The sequence below is a fragment of the Nomia melanderi genome, chromosome 2, assembly GCF_051020985.1.
Source record: "Nomia melanderi isolate GNS246 chromosome 2, iyNomMela1, whole genome shotgun sequence".
Taxonomy (NCBI): domain Eukaryota; kingdom Metazoa; phylum Arthropoda; class Insecta; order Hymenoptera; family Halictidae; genus Nomia; species Nomia melanderi.
Genome location: NC_135000.1, coordinates 10759025 through 10778142, shown reverse-complemented (window position 1 = coordinate 10778142; position 19118 = coordinate 10759025). Strand labels below are relative to the sequence as shown.

The 19118-nt window shown below is 51.4% G+C and overlaps 1 protein-coding gene across 20 annotated transcripts in view; it reads left to right on the top strand.

Moving 5' to 3' along the window:
• Nucleotides 1-19118, top strand: part of LOC116430769 (uncharacterized) — a 53911-nt gene that overhangs the window by 23179 nt on the left and 11614 nt on the right. For 12 of the 20 annotated variants that reach the window (XM_031985324.2, XM_076364891.1, XM_031985321.2 and 9 more), the window contains 2 exons: nt 18068-18211; nt 18870-19014. In XM_031985324.2, the coding sequence (XP_031841184.2) occupies nt 18068-18211; nt 18870-19014 (289 nt within the window). Of the gene's footprint in view, nt 1-707; nt 917-3845; nt 4283-4417; nt 4482-5623; nt 5855-12166; nt 12669-13720; nt 13986-17290; nt 17522-18067; nt 18212-18869; nt 19015-19118 lie in introns of those variants that run through there. The other 8 variants (XM_031985326.2, XM_031985331.2, XM_076364894.1 and 5 more) reach the window with 7 other exon arrangements.

Below are 19118 nucleotides of genomic sequence, written 5' to 3'. Positions count from 1 at the left end.
GCACTTTCCATGTCGCTGGCATTTGTTTTCGGGAACGTTTTGTACGTTGTCGCGAGAAACTGAGGCGTCTTGTTTCATTTATTAGCATTTATAAGTTGGAGACGTAAAGATCCGCGCGAGACAGATATCGGTAAACGTGCAACGGCGTCGCGTTATCCGTCGTCCTTGGTTTCTTTCGAAAGGAACAAACGCGCAACAACATCGATCGCCTCGATAATCGTTCCGCTTTCTCCAAAGGATAAACGGCTGGATAGTGAAATCGGAGATTAGTTGGTGAAAAATATGGCCCGATCGACACCCGATCGACGCCAGATCGACGTATAGCTGATCTTGGATCAGCTACGCCGCTCTCTGCTCCTCCTATTCCTTGGAATTTCGAGGCTCGTTACCTGCGAAGGAAACGTTTGTTTCTCGACGCAGTAGTGGAGACGCTCTATTTGCGTTGCTAGAACGCGACAGGAGTTGCTGCCTTCCCGAACGAGATGATTCGATCCTCGGCCGCGGAGAGCGAATCTCGGTGCATCCGGTTTCGGTTGGTAATTTACGGAGATTTCGTCGAGAGCAGAATCACCCCGGCGAGAAGACGCTTCTCGTTTTACCGGTCCAATAAAAGGGATAGGTTTCTAACAGACCGCGGAGGAACGTCTGATAGAAAACATTACGATAAGAAAGAAGAAGCCGCGCTATTAACTTGATTTCATTTGCAGGAGAACACATCGTCTCGTAACACGCGGGTGGTCGACGCGGGACGATAGGTAGCTCCGTAACGACGCGCTCGGTATTATTAGTTTTCCGCGAGCGCACCGCGGATCGTAACGCTGATTATTCTGCGGGAGGAGAGGAATCTGGAGGTGTTGGCTATAAATTCGGAAAATATTGGACTACACGGAGAAATGGTATCGTCGTCAATTGCATCGTAAGCTCACATTTCTGTTGGTAACGCGTTGCGCGCAAGTGGGATAACGTTCGGACGTAACGAACGAAACGAACGTCGCGACGCGTCGGCCAGCTCGAAACACGATCCCTCGTCAGGTGAGCCGTGTTTCGTGTTTCGTGTTCCGTGGCGTGACCTTATACACTCCGCGAAGCGAACTCTCTTCCGCGAAGAAAGCTCCTCGGTCGTGCACCTGGCCACCCACCGGGTGTTCCGAAACGATCGGTTCTCTCTTCTCTTTTCCCGAACGAAAGAACGAACGAGAACGATCTGAAACGATCTTGGCGAAGAAAGAAACGGCAGACCGGTCTTTCCTTATTACGTTGTTAGGCATCATTCTTTTTACCGGATTCGGTTCTGATTAGTGCCGACGAGTTGCAGGGATGCGCTGGACAAATACCGAGTTGGAATTGGATATCATACTTGCGATAGAGAAATGGGACGAGCGAGATGCGGTTACTTAAAAAGTTTGAAAGAGTTCTTGGAACGAACATCGTCGCGATTGGAAAGTCTTTTCTAGAAGAGTCGATTCCGATGACAAATTGGAACGTCACGGACACCTTGGCAGTGATTCTATCGGGCTACCGCGTCATCGTTATTTTTCGACGATGGAAATCCTAGGTCGGCTCAGCGGTTCTCCTTCCTTCGCGCGATCTCCTCGACCGACGAGCATCGCGACACGAACGAATACGAGATGATTTCGTATCGAGTCGGAGGCGTGATCGGCTGAACGGAGCAGCTGTCGCCGTTCGGCGAGACAAACGCCACCGGACCAGGTAGCTCGAAGCAGATCTAAAGCAAAGGTACACGCGTACCTGGATGCGCGGTTCAGCGTGGCTACCACGAGGGTCCACGATCTCCGAAATCAGACGTAACCGAATCGTTCGGTGAACCCGGCTCCAGCAATTTGTACCCGGTCGAAAGAAGCGGTGATTCATTCCTCGAGCCGACCGAGGCGAGGAAAGAAAACACGATACTGTTACCTGTGGGCACGGTCTTTTTTTCCGTGCGCGCTGGCGCACACGAACACGCGAGCACACGAGCAAACGAGCACACGCATCTGCATACGAGCGCCGCCGTGGAAGCATTGAAACGAGCCGCGGAGATCGGAGATCGCATTCCTGACAAGGGCGTTCGCAGGTTGCGTTCTTCGGGGTCTTTCTCCTTTCGTGTTCCTCTGCGCTCGAACCGAAAGATCCTGCGCGCGCCACCGGTCCAGAATGCTGCACTGGACGCGGGTCTGACACCTTCGATTTCGTTGTACGTCATTCGGAAACTCGTCCAAAGCTCGACGAAAAGTCCGTCACTAAAACGAATGGCAGTAGCGAGCGCGTCCAGACGACGCGATCGGGTGGAGCTTGAATCGACCGATCATCCGACTTGGCGTGGAAGGTGAGGCGCGTTCATAAATGTTCATGATCCGCTAGGTAAACGTAGGCGGCCGATTATTCTCGTTCCGTCAGCGTCTTGCATTACCATTCGAAAACAAACCAGCCCCGACCGACGCTGGTGACGCTACCAACTCCGTTTACTCTGTTCTCTTTGTTTCCTTTGGGATGGTCGAATGTTAATCGCGCGGCACCGTGAAACCTGTTGCGCAACCTTTTATCGTGTATCGATTAATCGCGCGTCGCCCTTGAAACGCTTCATTCGGAAAAGATCGAACACGCGCCTCTGTAAATCTCGCATGAAATTTCCACCTCTATCGCTACACCTCCGTCTTTCTATCCGAATGCCGAGAGCAGTCTGTAACGATACATCTGTAAGCATTCTCGGAATTGGATCCATACTTTCCTATTTCGAAACCGTGAAATCCTTCGCGCAAGTCATCCACGGGGATTTACGGATGCACGGTACGCATGTTTCAGCGTGGAAACGTTCAACGCCGTGCGTCACGCTGGTTTTTTCGCTCCTCCCGGTATTGGAAATCGGAGATGGACGAATACCGGGAACCGTGCGCGCGCGGATGGAACAGGACAGAGAATCAGAGTGGAAGATAGATTCGAAAGTGCCGAGGAAAGTTGGAGTTTGTCATTTTTACGAGACGAGCGTCATCGACGATGAAGAAAATGGTGATGAAACGTGATGACGAGATCTGAAAAAGGAAGAGCGCGGATCTGATTCGAATTGCGATGCGAACGCGCTTTGGAAGACGTCGGAAGACGTTGGGTAGGCCAACGGCGGAATAAACGATCGTAGCTGGTGACCCTGATCGTCCGCGAATAATACGATGGATCAATTTGCGTCACTCGGTCGGCAATTACTATCATTTCAAGATGCTTGGTACGCGGAACAGATGATGGCACCAGGCTTCGACCTTCCACAGTCGCTTATCGTTAGCCTCGCCTTTTCCGCGTCGACTGTATTTTCCGTAACAAATGAACAACCCGTTGGTTAGGATTATCCGTGATTCGGTGATAGAGTTGATGGAGTCGATGGACATTCGATCGGATGATTTCAAAGGTTCGAAAGACTCGAATGTTTGGTTCTTCGTAGGGGCAATTGTTGCAAACTGTGTATAGTCGAACAGTGAGACGAGTAGTCGTGTAAATAGTCGTAGAAATAGTCATAGAAAAGCCAGAGTCGGCGGAACAATGGCAACCGGCATTCGCCGTCTCGACCTTCCTCCCTGCACCGGCCGAACGGAAGGAAAGAAGATGGCGGCGGCGGTGGCATTGCAAGGCTGCTGGTCTGGCTGTCGCAATCCTTGTGACGCAATCGGAGCCCCGGCCTCCTCGCGACACTGAAACGTTCTTCCAGCTGTGCGTGTTCAGTGGGAAGTGAGGAGCCAGCCTTGCCTCCGGTTTGCGTTTCGCCGCGATTTCCTCTTCTCCGCGACCGGCATCGTTGCGCGAGGAATCGCGGCTCCCACCTGAGACCGCGCGAGCACCGTTCATCCTCCGAACACGGACGGTGCTGTCCAGTTTCTCGCGAGTCGACGGTACCGCCCGCCGCCTTTATCTCTTTCGAGCTTTACTTGTTTCGAAGCGAAATTCGAGAGCTTCCTCGAGATCGGAAATGGACATTTTCCGCGAAGATTCGTTGATCGAGTAAATAAAATCTAGATCTCTCTTTCGTCAAACACAAATCGTTTCGGTTTCGTACATTTTCGAAGGAAATTTGCTCATAACGCTATCATGGATGAGAACGTACTTGGAAGCTTCGCGAAACAATGGTGGTCAGCTTTCTCTTATGCTCGCGCGACGTTCGATCGGATATCGGAGCAGATATCGCTTACCGATGCACGCGATTAATCGGCGCATCGGGAAGCGAGAAGTCGGCGCGCGCTTTCAAAAAATTAGCATTTTGATGGCCGCGTGACGGTTCGCTTGATCCGATCTTGGAAAGGTAAGAGAACGAAATTGCCGCGATCGGCGTATCGTTGTATCGCGTATCGCCGTATCGTCGTATCGTCGTATCACGGTACTCGAAACTAGAGCTTCTTGTTGTTGGTGGCGTAATGTTTGTTGAAATCTGTTTTAGGTGGTGGCTTTTTAAGCTAAAAGTGTCTCTCGGAGGATTCAAAGCGGTCGTGTTCGATTAAAAGGCGAGTAACCAGCTTCCGAGCGAGCGCCTCGAAACTTTTAGCAGAGGCCGGATAATCTTGGCGTCGCGTCGCTTTGCGCGCGGGAGAAACGCGAGAGATCGTTTGGTCCTATTTTCTTATTTTGCCAGCTATTTTTGTCCAATCTGGATTGTTAATCTCACAGTACGCTTCGAAGAAAAGTGAACATTCGGTCCGAAGAGAAGTCGAACGACGAGTAAATTTCGAAATGGAAAGGACCAAGTTCGTTTACACGTAAACTCGGTTATTTTCCTCAGAATTTCTGAATGGAAGTTGCTGGTTGCACGCGTGTGTCCTCCAGTCCTTCTGGTTTCAGCCAGAAACAAGTATTCGAAGCACGCCCAGTGACGCGCGCGGTACCGGCAACTACTCACCCGAGGTGTTACGGATGACAGGGTGAAAGATTCCCCGCGACTTCCGCATTCGTAATTTCCCTCGCTTCGCGTCGAGGAAAGTTGTTTTCGGCTATTCCCTTTCACCTCGCGCCAATTCTAATCGATTTTTCCACTACGGTGAAAAGGGTTGCGTGCTGAGAGCGCATTGTTGCGCTCGTTACGCGGTTCGCCGCTCTCCGAAGAAGATTTCAACCCCACCGTTAGTCATTGGTCATTGATTATCAGCGATTAGGCGGTCCTTGACCGCTCTGGATAACGCGAGTGGTTCGAATATTAAATCCGCTCGGCAGTTTTCCTCTTGGTACGTAATCAACCCGATGCCCTTGAACATTTCCCCGATATCTCGAGGATCTCATTGATTTTTCTTTCGAAACTAGGTCCGATGCTACCGCCGCTTTCCTCCTTTCGATCGTTATGGAAGGAAATTTTTTCGTTCTCGATCTCACGAGAGACGAATCGTGCGGATTAAGATCCAGGACCAGTTTTTAGCTGACCGGATCGACGCGCGTGATCTTTCCTTTTTCGTTTCGTTGCTTGTTTTCTCCGCAACCTTATTAACCTGAGTTTAACCTGTGAAATACCCTTGGTCTATCAGTTTATCGCGTCTGATGGTGGTGTTGGTTAGGTCTCGGTAGATAAAGCTGCTTGTTCGGGGATAATATTATCTTGTAACTGCGGTGTAATTGTCGTCGCGCGTAACTAACGCGTTCTTTTGTTTTTTCGTTGCAGGTAAGCCATCTTGCGTCGAACGCAGATCCTGAATTTGGTTCGGAGAAGACGGTGCCCGATGTCTCCGTCTAGCGAAGCGAACTTGCGTTTCTTCGTTGAAAGTCGACGCACTGGACCAATGATTTTTCACCGAATCTGTTGAAAGGATTTCGTTTGTGATCGTTCGTCGACTCGTTTGTCGTACGATACGACCGCCTATCTTGTAAACACGTTGTCGAAACACATTTCATGGTAAGGTGATTTGTTTCATGTGTTGTATAGGTTCATAACACGAAGGGGAATTATGTTGAGCGTTTCAGCGACAAGTAACACGCCGTTATCTCGCGCGCAGTTTAGATTATTTTACGGAAACCCTCGGGCGAACCCTCGCACTAATCCTCGCGCAACATTGTGCCTGCTCGTTTTTGAAGAATTTGATCCGTCCGTTTGGAACGTTTGAACAATTCAGAATTAGCGATTGGCGAGGGAAATGTTTAGTCGTCGATCGATTAGTTATCGTACGGTATTGTGTAAAGTCTCGCGGTTCGATGCCTCATCGCCGATATCGCGAAACCGTGAAAATTCGTGTTCGCGGTTCGTCCACGGAAATTTCACTGTTCCAGCCGGACTCCGGGCATATCGTTTCCGGATTTTACGGGACTTGTTGCGTGCCTCGGCCTCGTTACGCAACCTCCCTTCGGGCGGCCGGCGAACGGAGAGTCGTGGGAGTCGAAGGAGCTCGATATATAGATTAGCATTGCCGGTCGAGTCTACTTTCTCGGACAGGAGGAAAGCAACGCTCGGAACGAGTTAATCGATACGAGAAGTCTTTGCGGAGATTCACTTTTCCATTCGGAAATTCGCTGGCCTTTATCTTTAGGAACGCGGGAACCGATACGCGGTCCACGTCGAGTCTTTGGACCGATGCCGTCTGGATTTCCAAGTATCTTACTTTGGATAGCTTACTTTGCTGTTATGCTCGTACCTCGCGAACCTCGATTATTCGATTCTTGAGTGTGATCACAGTGTGTTAGCTTTGCAACTGACGATCGTGGAAGCATCGAATCTACTCGTGTAAAACTGTGTAGCTATCGATAACATTTATTCTTTCTTTCTTTCTTTGATTTTCGATTCGGTTAGGTTTGAAAAGGTTCTCCCGAACTTTGGAACCACACTGCAGACCAGACAGGATCGCGTCGGCGAGGAGCCGAATCCGCGAAGGACGCCCGCCGACACGTCCCACTTTCTTCAGGTTCTCGTTACATTCACCGCTGGCCCATTAATCGGAGAGCTCGAGTCGCGAGCCGAAAAGACGCACGACGAAAACTCGAACCGTGGAATTATCCGCACGCATCGTTGCAGGCGGGAACGTTTGCATAATTTTGAACGATAGAATAGAATCAGGAAGAGGCGATGGGGAAAGGAATCGTTGGAACGGCGAGTGTTGCGCAAGCAAACGTAGTTGTGCGCATACGTTAGTATTTACGCGGCGCATCGGGAAATCCTCTCCCTTTTCGTAACGGTTTTCTGATCGCGATCGAACGCCTAGGAAAATCTAGAAAGCGATCTCAGGAATGTTCGTACGGTCTTTGCGTCTAGCTCGGGCGGAACATGTTTTCGGACTTGTCGAACTTCTCCAAGGACGAAACGTAACACGGTTGTCGTGTCGGACCCGTTTATTATTCGTTAGGTAGATTCGTCGAGTCCGCGACCTCCGACCCGAAGACGGCCGTAGCCTTGGACGTTGGTGAATTGTGCACGGTTGCGTTGGTTCGATTCGATTCGATTCGATTCGATTCGAAAGCGTTTGGTTTCTTTCGATTCCGCGCGCATCATTTGATGAGCGAATCGCATCCGAATGCCGATCAGAATACCAATTAGAATGCCAATCAGAATCCTGCTCGTGCATGCGGATAATCAACGCGGATTCTTATCGGGAATGAAGCAATGTAAAATGTTGCGAAGTCTGGCCGGTTTCGTGCACGCGATAATTGTTCTCTCGATAGACCGGAACGATGAAAAGCTCCCATTCGAAGAGCACAACAGGGTTCTCGTCTTTTCTTTTCGTTTTCGAGAAAGCAACGGTGCGCGAGACGTTAGGCTTAGTCAGTGATGTCAGTGGTGTCAGTGGTGTCGGGGTGACCGGTGACCGCCGACCGAGAAGCAAATTTGAAGGAAAGCGGATCCAGATGAAAGCAAGCTCTAACAAACCAATGAGGACCGACTACTCGATTAACATTCCTGTTTGCCTGACCGGCCGAGTGCATCCCGGCTGAGCCTCTGCTGAAATTCCGACTTATCCGCTTCTCTCCGCCAGCCTACTAAATCCTGCTCCTTCTAGTTAGTTTCCTCCGGTTGGTCTGGCCGTTCCGTCCCGTGTCATTAGTTATCGACGGGCCTGCCCATAAGCATGGCGGCGGACCGAGGCGGACCGAAGAGCGACGCTCGGAAAGGGATCGCAGATGGAATCTGGACGTATTTATGACGCTGTTGTGATTAGTGCCGCCTCTCCTCCAGCTCGGCTCGTTTCGCGCGGATTTATTCCTCTGCGTGTCTAGCCTTCGCGAGACTCTTTCGAGCTCCGAAATTCTTGTTGAATCCGTTGAACGTTCGTCGATTGGCCAGAGGCGTTTTCAACTGTTGCGGACCTCCCCGAGTCTCCCCCAGTCTCCCCGGCTGATTCGTTTGGTTCATCCGTCATCCTTGCTCGAGAGTTGTCCACGCGTCGCGGAGACACGCATCCACCTGTAGAATATACGCGTGCGCTCGCTCGCTCGCTCGCAAAGCAGAGGAGCAGTCTCCGTAGAAGCTCTCTCCGAGGAGGTCGCGAGCAAGGCCACATCGGGCGTTGCCCTCCTGAGCTCGATCTCGACTCGCGTATCCCCGGTCTGCCACGCGTTCAGGACTCGGTGCGAATCTACCGGGTGTCCTGGCGTCCTTTCGTTCTCTCGTCCTCTCGTCGAATCTCTGGTCGAAACGAATTATTTTTCTCTGGCTGTTGCGCCGACGATAGTCGTTTCGAAATTCGAAGCGCGTCGCTCGTATAGAAGAACAGCGTCGAGCAACTCGATGGAGTATCGTAATCGCAATTCGAAGGCTAGGACGTTGCAGGCGTAACGGATCCTCCTCTGCATTAATGCGTATGCTAATAGCAATGGTAATACGGATACGGATAAACAATGGTTTATTGTGATCGCCAGCCGGTTTGTAGGCTACGATTGTTCTAATACGCGGCTGTTACGACCGGAGCTTGTTACGTTGATACGTGTGTGCCGATGTGAACTTGTAATTAATGAACTTGAACCCACGCTACATCCTTGAGACTGCAGAGTTTCACACTTTTGAACGAATCGTCGCTCGAGACAATGATTTCTAATTGGTTCCGTATTCGCGAAAGCGGGCAAACATTTTACTCGTACATTTTTCATTTCGTTAACCGTTCGCTCGAACGTCCGAAATGCGTCCGTTGCGATACAAGAATACAAGGAGACGAGAGAGAAGAATGGTCAACGGCGAGTTCCATCCATGTGCGCGTATCGTTTCTATTCGAAAGAGTGTTTCCACCGATAACAAGTCGAGAAGACACGAGGATCGAATCGCCTTGGAAGTTGTGCAAACGCATTGCTGGCTCCTTCGGACTGTCCGGATTCTAGCTGGCTATCGGGACGCGGAGGCTCGATAAACGGAGAAAAGACGTAAAGTATCCGCCTGTTGATTTTAGAGTTGGCGAGTGGTTGCAGCGAACGTTGAACTTGCGAATAATCGTGCCCCGGACTGTTTGGATGTCTCCGAAGGTCTCGAGATTTCGTTAGCAGATGCCCGAACATTTGCCGTCGAGACTTTTCGATTCGCAGGGATTTCTTCCGTAAGTCTGAAATACAGTTTACTAGGAACCTCTGGCTACTATCTCCGTCCTAACTCTCTCCATTCGCTCCGAGGCGCAGTGAAACAGAAACGACTGCCCCCGTCTGCAAAAGAAACAACGAAACGGCACACTCGACGAATGGATTCCGTATCGATGAACGGACAGCTCTGCCGCGTGTGCCCGATGGGAACGACCGCGGATCGGTCAGACATGGGTATATCGGTTTATCCCCGTCGATGCGGAACGTAATTAAGTGGAATGGAAATATCGCAGGCCGGGAAAAAACGGCGCGTGTCCGGCGCGTCGATCCTGCGCGATCTGCGAACCATCCACGAACCGAACCCCGTGAAATTTGAGTGGATCGATGCCCGAGACCGACGCCCGATCGATCCATCGATCGATGATAACGAACGGGGCGGGAAGCTGGCTCTGGGTTCTCCGTTAACCCAGGCTTGCGAAAAATTTCTTGGAAAGTTGGAAGAACGCTTTTTATCAGCAACATCGTGTCGCGACGCGAGGACAAGCGGCAGCTTCTGGGCGGAACGTTCGGACCGATCTCGCCGTCCTGTTTTCCAAAGGCGATTCGTCCGGCAACCATCCCGAGGATCCGGTGACTCGCTTCGCTTCGCGAGTTGCATAACGCGGCTTGGCGCGCCACGAGAGAGACGATTATGCAACGACACGCGTAACAGCGATGCGCTTCGCACAGGTGGCTCTGCCGGGGTTTTCGCCGCGTTCACCTCGTCTGCCGCGTTCGCCGGGTCAGGCGAACCATAATCGCGGAATTACGCTTTATTGTGTGCTAATAAACCGTCGAAGCACGGTGCATCCTCGTATTTCCTTTTTTCTCTCTCTTTTATCGCGGGCGCGCGCGCCTGGAAAGCGTGTTTCGCCAGCCGTAAAAAAGAGGATTACTCGAAGTCGCCGGGTTTGCTCCGCGAGCTGGTGAAATGTGACTTTTCAAACGGCGGGCCATCCAGACAAAAGAGAAGGGAAAAAGAAAATACGACGCGGGTTACGTAAACGAGGACCGGACGCGTTCGGGAAATCAATAGCCCGTTGAGCGCGAGCTCGTTCTTAATCGTGGAATCCGTGAAACCGTGGAAAGTATGGAGATACTCGTAATACGATTGATTCGCCGTCGTTGTTTCGACGCGGCGAACGTAATTCCATCGGCTAACGGTGATTAATTTCGCGACGAACGTTGTTTCCCCGTACCCTGTACTTTTTCCGGTCGTTGGAAGGATTCAGAAAGCTAGACGCCGACGAGCTGGGACTTTGATTTTCGAGCGGTCGGATCCGTGCGATAGAGAAGGGATTATCCGTCGAGACGAAGCGAAGAACGCTGTTGGGTTTTTTACGCGACAGGGTTTGTTTGCAGTGCATAAAACCCGGCGTTTAATTACGGGCAGCTTTTACAGGTGTATCTCGGTGCGTTAATGAATGTTGCCGCTCGTGTGCCAGTGTTTTACGGCGGGGACGGCAATAATCATTGGAACACGGCGCATAACGCGAGATGAAATCGGCTCGAAACTCGAACGTAAACTGGCCGGGGCCGGAGTGAGTCGTTAAGTCTCTCTCGCGCCGAAGACCACCGGCCGGGCACCCCGGCTAACAAAGAGAACTCGGATCCTCCGTGGACTCGAGAACAGGAGCAAATCGGAGAAAGTTCGGCGAGCATCGAGGCTTCGCCTCGAGGTCGCTCGCTTTACGGGCTCTTGAAAGCCGAGACGTCTCGCGTTCTTTGGTGAGGTCAGGTTCGTGTCCTCGTACGTCTGTCTCGCTGTCTGTCTGTCCGTCTCTCCGTCCGTCTCTGTGAAACCCTCGTTCCAGATTCGGTAACGACAACCGACCATTTCCATAGAACACGGGAGAAAAGGAACGCGCGAGGGGAATACGAAATTCGTTCGGCCACCGGTCTTTGAACGTCCTCGCCGCGGCAACGAGTGCCGTTACGAGCCTCGTTAACGACCGCGAAAACCGCGCTGGACGCCGGACGCCGGACGGAAAAGAACAAGTGGTGGCCAACAGGGAAAAAGTGAAGAAAAACGAAGAAAAATTAGCAAGATGTTCGCGTAGCAACTTGGCCGGCTTCGAACGCGGGCGCGAGCGCGAGAAACCTGTCCGCTGCCAACAGATTACATATTCCTCGGCGTCTGGTTTCGCCGGTGATCCCCTCGGTGATCCCCTCGGCGGACGGTAATTCGGTATCTGGGGCGAGAACGCGACGGCGTCGCTTCCGAATCGCTCGGAAACAATTACGGTAAGATGATACTGGAAATATTTCGAAGCGAGCGATGACTGGATAGAGCGAAATAACGAATATTCCTTTCTGATGTTAGATATATTCAGCTCTGGTGACCGTGACGGCCGACGCGTTAACGCGACGGCGAGGAGAAAGATAGACGCGACACGATTGCAATGAAATTGCCGTGCAAATAAATTGCCGGGGAACATTTTCTCCTTTCTCCCCTCGTTTCGGCCGTAACCGCGCGGCCACAGTGTCGGAATACACGGTCGCGTACCGAAGTAAACGTAATTGAATCGGTGCGCGCAGGCTACTTGGCGCTCCAGAACGAAAGTAACGCGCCTGGAGCTTTTACGATTCGCTGTGCATTTCGATTCGAGCGGGCCATTTGACGGCCGATTTGCGGGAAAGTAAGAACCGTTGACGTCTCAGAAGAGAAAAGAAGAGAGAAAAAAGGGGCGACTAAAGAAATAGTCGAGGCAGTCAGCTACGCGGCGCGTGTTTAGAAAAGCGGCTTCTGGGAAGAGACGATGGCGTTTTCACCGACAGATCCGCCGCGAAATCGTTTTCGCGACCGATGCCCGCGACGCGCGCTCGACTGTTATCGATCTCCCGCGACAAGGAGAAACGATTCTCTTACTCTTGCATCGAATTTCGGTTCGTGCTCTAACGTCAATCTCATTTTAGATTTCTTAGTCGATCGGTGCATTTCTCCTTTCTTTTAATCGACTCTACTATGGAACTCGTGTTCGGATTTTCTAATGGAACGGAATGGAACGAAACGCCTAGCGCGTAAAGACTTGGCGGATGAACGAGCAGCATCCTGCGCGAAGAAGAAGGGAAAGGAAAAAATCAATTTAACCATGCGTGGATAATTGCGGAGATTAAGATGGCGTGGAGCGCAGGCCGATCTTAAAGGCGCAAACACGTCGGCGCGCAGCTCTTTCCTGCGGGTATGTAGAGCATTTCCTTTAATACAACCGGTATTTCCATCGCGTGAGACAGGATTCAGCGTAGAGCCGCCAAATACATAGGAACGCGGCTCCAGCTCCGGCGCTCGAGCAGGAACCTGGGAGAGCCCGCTTCGAGACGCCTGTTTCGGCCATTAGCCCACATCTCGGTTTTATTCGATGTCGCAAGTGAAAATGCCGACGTTTTCGCCATCTTTCCGTTCGATCGGAATTTCTTCTAGCAACGAGGACGTCGACAATTCGAACGGAGGAGCATTCGAATCTCGAAGAACCTGCAAGAACCTCGAAGAAGCTCGAAGAAGCTCGAAGATGGAATGACTTATTCGTTCGTTTATTTACCGTTAATTTACATTTAAGATTGGAACAATCGTCGATCGTTCTCCTCGCAACAGGTCCCGTTTCGTGGAAGACGCGACAGCGGCGAGGCCGTAGAGCGTGATCGGCACGCCGAGTTTCGCGGAACTCCACAATGGCGCCTTTTAATGGAATATCGAGTAGGACCTCTCCATTTGCTTCTCGAAACCGATGGACACTCGAGAGTTGACTCACGTGGCTGCCGACAAGGCGTTTTCTTTCACTCGTGCGTTGAACTACACCCGCGCAGCCGCGTAGCCGCACACCTGCACCCGAAAGAACTCGCGTGCGTCGTGCGCTTGGCGAGCTGATCCATTGTTCCCGTGCGCCGCGAAACTCTCGTGAGAACTGGCCGTAACAATGAGAGACGGTTCCTCCATCTGGGGGAAAAAGTCTAGTCGAGGGCGTTCCAGTTTCCTCGCGGGGAAAATTGCTCGAGTTTCAAGGAGGAAACCGGCCCCTTAAGGCCCCTAAAGGCTCGGATCGCGAAATCTCCTAGTAAACCATTCATTCTTCGCCTGCTCTTCGTCCGACCTTAACGGGACGTTGTTCGTCGGGATGAAATAGTATCGAATGAAAGAAAAGTAGAGAGCAAAGTGAACTGCCGAATGGAAATTATTGTAAATCTTTCTCTATTCTTTTTCTCTCGATTTTCCTAAGTCGGCTCCAATGATTTTCAGGCCTGCGTGATTTTCACGGGACGAAAAGGGGATCGTGCGCGGTTGGAAGGTCGCTCGGGACCACTGCGTGTGCCGGAGAATTACGTAAGCGGCGAGAGAAGGCGACGAAAGGCTGAGAGAAAAGAAGTACGAGGAGAAAGAGGAGAAAGGAGAGAAAGAGGAGGGAGAGGGGACTCGTACGTTCCATAGCTCGGGGCCCCGGCCTTCCTAAATTCCAACAGCGCATCCCGTTAGTCTTCCACCTGTACGATCGGGAATGCCCGGCGTAACTATTGACCACTTTCCAGTCTGTTTACCGGCGGCCGTCCACAAGAATTATGAATGGGACTATCGAACGGCGAATCCGTTTCTCCTTAACGCCGAATCTACCGACCGATCGAATCGGCTGCTTTGTGTTTTCTTGTACGATTTAGAAGACGCCGCGTATCGAGATTTCTCGCTAAAGTATGGAAACGTTGGAAGCAGCCGGTACGTGGTCGTAGCGTTACGTCGAGATCGGCTGCGAAACACTCGTCGGAGGATCTAATTACGTCGGCTTACCGAGAGAGCTTGCCGGGAGACCTGGCCCTAATTAAAATCGCGCGTAATTAATGTTGCTTCGTTCCGGAGAAAAAATTGCGTGCGCCGATGTCGTGTCCGGATACCGGTGGTTGCGGTGTCGATTAGCCGAATTCGAGTTTACACTTTATTGGATAGCTGTGTTGGTCATTATTTGGTTTATTGTAAACAAGTTCGATCGATCGGCGATAATATTTTGATTCGATGACTGTGCCAAGTCTATCGTCTATCGTCGCTCTTCCCAGAACAATAACTGTTTCTTCTTCAACTCGGATCGAAGATTAGCCGGAGCTGTTACGATCCGGATTCCTCGGGAACATTCTAGGCTTCTCGGGCCGCAAAAACCGCGCGATAACGATCGGCCGCGTTATTTTCTCCGGCGGAAAAAGAGAGGAAAGTGTCCCGGCCGGGGAGCCTCGTGCCGCGGCGCTTCTTTCATCGAGACTTTTCCGCCGATCCAACCACCTCGAAGCAAAAACCCGCTACGAATCGTTCGCTCTTCCGGTAGGTTTCCCGCAAAACATCTAGCGGGATCGATGGAACGCGAAAAAAAGAATCGCGTTTTCTGCGTTCGCGATCGGCGAACCGAATCCCAAGTACATACTTGTATACCAACGTCTCGAAGAAACGTGTTCGTGGATGACGGACGTTGATCCGTGATTCTGCCGGCTCGGATTGGTCAATTATCTTCCTTGAACCGAGAAAAAGCATTTCGAAGAGAACGATTTCGAAGGAAGAACGCGCTTCCTGCGGTGAATACGGTCGATCGTTATCCTTTTTCTCGAGAAGTAGCGTCTTCCGCCCTTCCCGAAACGTCTGTCCGCGCGAACCCCTAGGTTGTTTCTTTGACATTTTCTTCTTCTTCTTTTCCGTTCGTTCGATTTGAACGCGTCGGTAAGCAGAATGTCCGAGTAGGTGCACGGAACCTTCGATAGAAATCTGTACTCTGAATGTTTTCGGTAGGCGCGAACGGGTGTTGCGACAACGTTACTCCGATCGGCCGAGAAACCTCCGGAAAGCCCGCGGCGAGGAAACGATCGAATCGACGGAAATCCATACATCTTTCCGATGATGGAGAAAAGAAGGCGATATGCGGACGGGAACGCGCACGCGAACGCACATGCGGACGCACGTGATATATCCCGGCCGCGCGTCCCCGGAGCAATGGCGGTTTGCTCAATCGGATTCCGTGAACTCGCTTGGCCGCGCGCGCGAAAGAAACTCGGTACCGAGAGCCGGCAATGCGTGACCAGGAGACGCTTGCCGCGAGATTAATTCCGCCATTTCGACACGTCCGACGACGAATGTGTCCCGCGTTCGGGTTGCGCCATCCGAACGCCTATTTTCCGAAGGTTTCGCCTGGTTTAACGTCGCGGGACTATCTTTTCTTTGTCAAGGATTTTTCGTCGAACGCGGACAGCGAACAGCGAACGCGTAACTCGTGTTCTCGCTCGTACGAACGAGACCTTGCGGAGACCGATTATCGTTTGCTATGTCGAAAACTACCGTGACTCTCGGTAACGGTAAATACCGATCGTTCGACGAGGTTTCGAACAACTTTTGCTGCTTGTTTGCCGCGTGTTTTACCGCGTGCTTCACCGCGTGCTTTACCGCGTGCTTCACCGCGTGCTTGTAATTAAAAACTCGAAGCGTCGACGGCTGCGTTCGCTGTTTGTAACCAGATGTTATATAATCCGGCTCCTCGAGGGCCGAATTACGTAACGGAACCGTTCCTCCGGTCATCGTCGCGTAGGCCTGTCTCCAGCGATCGACACCGAGAGGTGCGTGGATCTCGACTCGTTTCCTATTCGGTAGGACATCGAATAGAGCGGAGACTCGCGCGAATCTTCTCATGCGCGTTCACCCCGAATTTCTTCCCTCGAGATTCAAAGATTAGATCGGCGTTCCGCGTCGCTCGAGAAAAAGCCGCTTTCCTTTCTGTGATTAAGGAAACATTAATCACGAGATGTACGGCCGGGGATCGTGAATGAATCTTATCTGGATATCGCGCGGGAAAAAACAGATTTCAACAGTGATTTCATAAGCGAGCCTCGAGTGCCTCGGATTGCGACAGTCCCCGCGCCACGGCGCGCGTTGCCCGAACGGGCTGAATGGACGCTCGTCTGGCACGTCCAGTGTAAAAACAGTGGTCCGGAATCGTTTAAAATTCCGCCTCGACGAGATGCTTTCGCGTGAGACCAGTCCTGTGTGTGACCAATCCACTCGCCGACTCGTTGGATTCACTCTCGTTCGGATCGTTGGTTCGCGGTTCTGAACTGGCCCGGCTTTGCATCCGGGCCCGCGAGTCGATGATCCCGAACAAAGCCAGTCGGATTTCGGCTAGATCGTAATCGTGTCTTCGTATCCTCCGTTTGTCTTTCTTCCTCGCGTTTCAAGGCTGTTTGGTCGACGCGAGCTCGGAGGTTTTCGTGCGATTACACGGTCCGTGAATAATTGGAACAATTTCCTCGACGATTACCGTTTCTTTTCGTCCCGTTCCGTCTCGCGTTCTACAACATGGCGAGTTTGCGTTCGCCGCTCGGGGAAAAGGATCGACGAGATAACAGAGGGAGAGGTAGGGAAGACGGGGAGGCGGAATAAATCGACTCCCGATGAGCCAGCACTTTCGACGTCGTCGTCGTCGTCGTCGTCGTCGTCGAAACAAGAGGTATCGAGCTCGACTTCGTTCGATTATTATATCACGGAACAAAGTGTAATTAAACTCGACTTGTGACTCTGCGTAATTTCATTATATTATATAATGAAAGCGAGAAAAATGATGGGGCGTTCGAGAGTACCCGTTCGCCTTGGCCAAGTTCCTGTCGCTGTGAACGCGAACATCGAGAACGAACAAAAAATTCGTTAGACTTATAAATCAGGAAGCCACGATTAGTGGGAGAAAAGAATGCCGAGGAGAAGACCACGTAACGCTTCATTTTTATTCCTCTAATTAGACTACGAAGCGCGCGCGCCGGTGATCGTAACGATGCGCAGTATTAGGTATCTCTATGGTAATAGTTGTTCCGACGAACTCACACGCGACCGGCTGGCAGGAATATTTTCATGTTTTTCTTCGACAAATTACCGCGTCGATTAGTCTGGAATTATTTTGAATTCGCGTTGGTCGCACGAGTCGGTCGAACACGAATCGGAAGATGTCGGATAGTATCGTATCGAAGTTTCAACGAAGCGGAGTGATGGGAGTCGAGGATGTGGCGTTAACCGGTAGCCCGCGCGTAAATGGTAACCGATCCGTCTATCCCGGCCGACACGGGAGAACGATAAGGGAGATTGAGTTATGGGAAACGATCTTGTCGTTTTTATTGCGAGCTTCGTCTTCCAAGTGTCACCGTACCACTGTATCGTGTTACTCGTCGCAGTGTGCGGCTATTAGCGTTGACGAGCCAACGTTTCAGGAATCCATGCCGTCGACAAACTCGAACGTCTCCCGCAAACGTTTGTCCCATTCGAAATCGTTCACAATGTTCGATGCGCATTTTCGGAAAACGTTTCGCGAGGACAACGATAACGGTCGGCGTTCAGCCGTGGCACATGACCCGGAAATCGTACGTGACGAACGGCGAAAGCTCGTGTTTGCGGAAGCCGAGGCGAATCCGTGTCGCGCGTTCCTTTCAACGTCTGCTTTCCTTTTGTTCCCATTTGTCACGTACGAGCATTATTATTTGCAAACGTTGTAACAGACTGCAAACCAAACGAGTCGAACGAATTTTGATTTCTCATCAAACGTTTTACCAACATTCGACGAGTACATGCTGTTTGTTTTTTTAGGAATAGGGAGGAAAGGCCATCCAGAATGGTTCTAACCGTGACCGAGGACACACCGGCGGACATGCTGGCCGGAAGTATGGAGCTTCTGGTCCAATTACCTCGGGAACACCATCAGCAGACTCAGAGGGTCACGGTGCAAAGAAGGTAAGAACTTGGGGTAAGGGGAACGAATAATCCCGACGGTGTTTGACAATTTCCACTGGAGAGACGACGGGTCGGTTCAAAGGAACGACTCGGTGGTGAGGGTCGCGCGATTTTCCACAGATTCTCTCCCGTGAGAAGAGATGCGAGTCCGAGGACGTGTGCTGCGTCCGACTCGTGATCGCGCACCGTGTCAAGTATCGAGTATTAAGCATCGAGCAAACTACAAAGTATCAAGTATAAAGAGACCGCCTAACGGTCCCGGGGGACATCGGTCTGGAAATGAAATCGATTAGCCGCACGAAAAGCAACCGTGGCCGTTTCGGTACACTTGATTTATCCAGCTGATCGTCGCCGAGTCGTCCTGAAACGAATCTAACGGTCCCATTAGCAGATTGATTTCTGGACCGGCGAAGATACGGTGGTGCCCGGCAACCTTGGCGTAATCGCACCGTGACGATCTCGAAATTACCATTGCTGATGCACAATTCGATATTCTCCTCTGTTGTTTGAACCGCTCGCCGTTTCGGCTAATTACTCGTCGTCGAGAGATTCGCTCAAGATCAGTTTTTCCTTAGTCTTGTTCTCTCGTTCGGGCGATCCTTGGTCCTCCTTGTTCGCTGAACTCGACGCTAAAAGTTTCGAACGTTTCTGTCGACAGTACGCCCATGATGGACCTCCTTGTCCAGATCGCCACGGCCCACAAACTAGCAGCCTCGAGCTACACGTTGCAAGCTATCGGAGAACGCGGAATGGTTCTACCTCATCAACCCAACACACCTATCGGGGCATTGGATGCGCTTCAGGTACAGCCAGAAACTTTCTGTGAAATATGAAAAGCTAATATGAAAACGGTCCAACGATTCGATTTTCCTTTTCTTCCTCTAAAATACGGTTAACCGAAATTCGA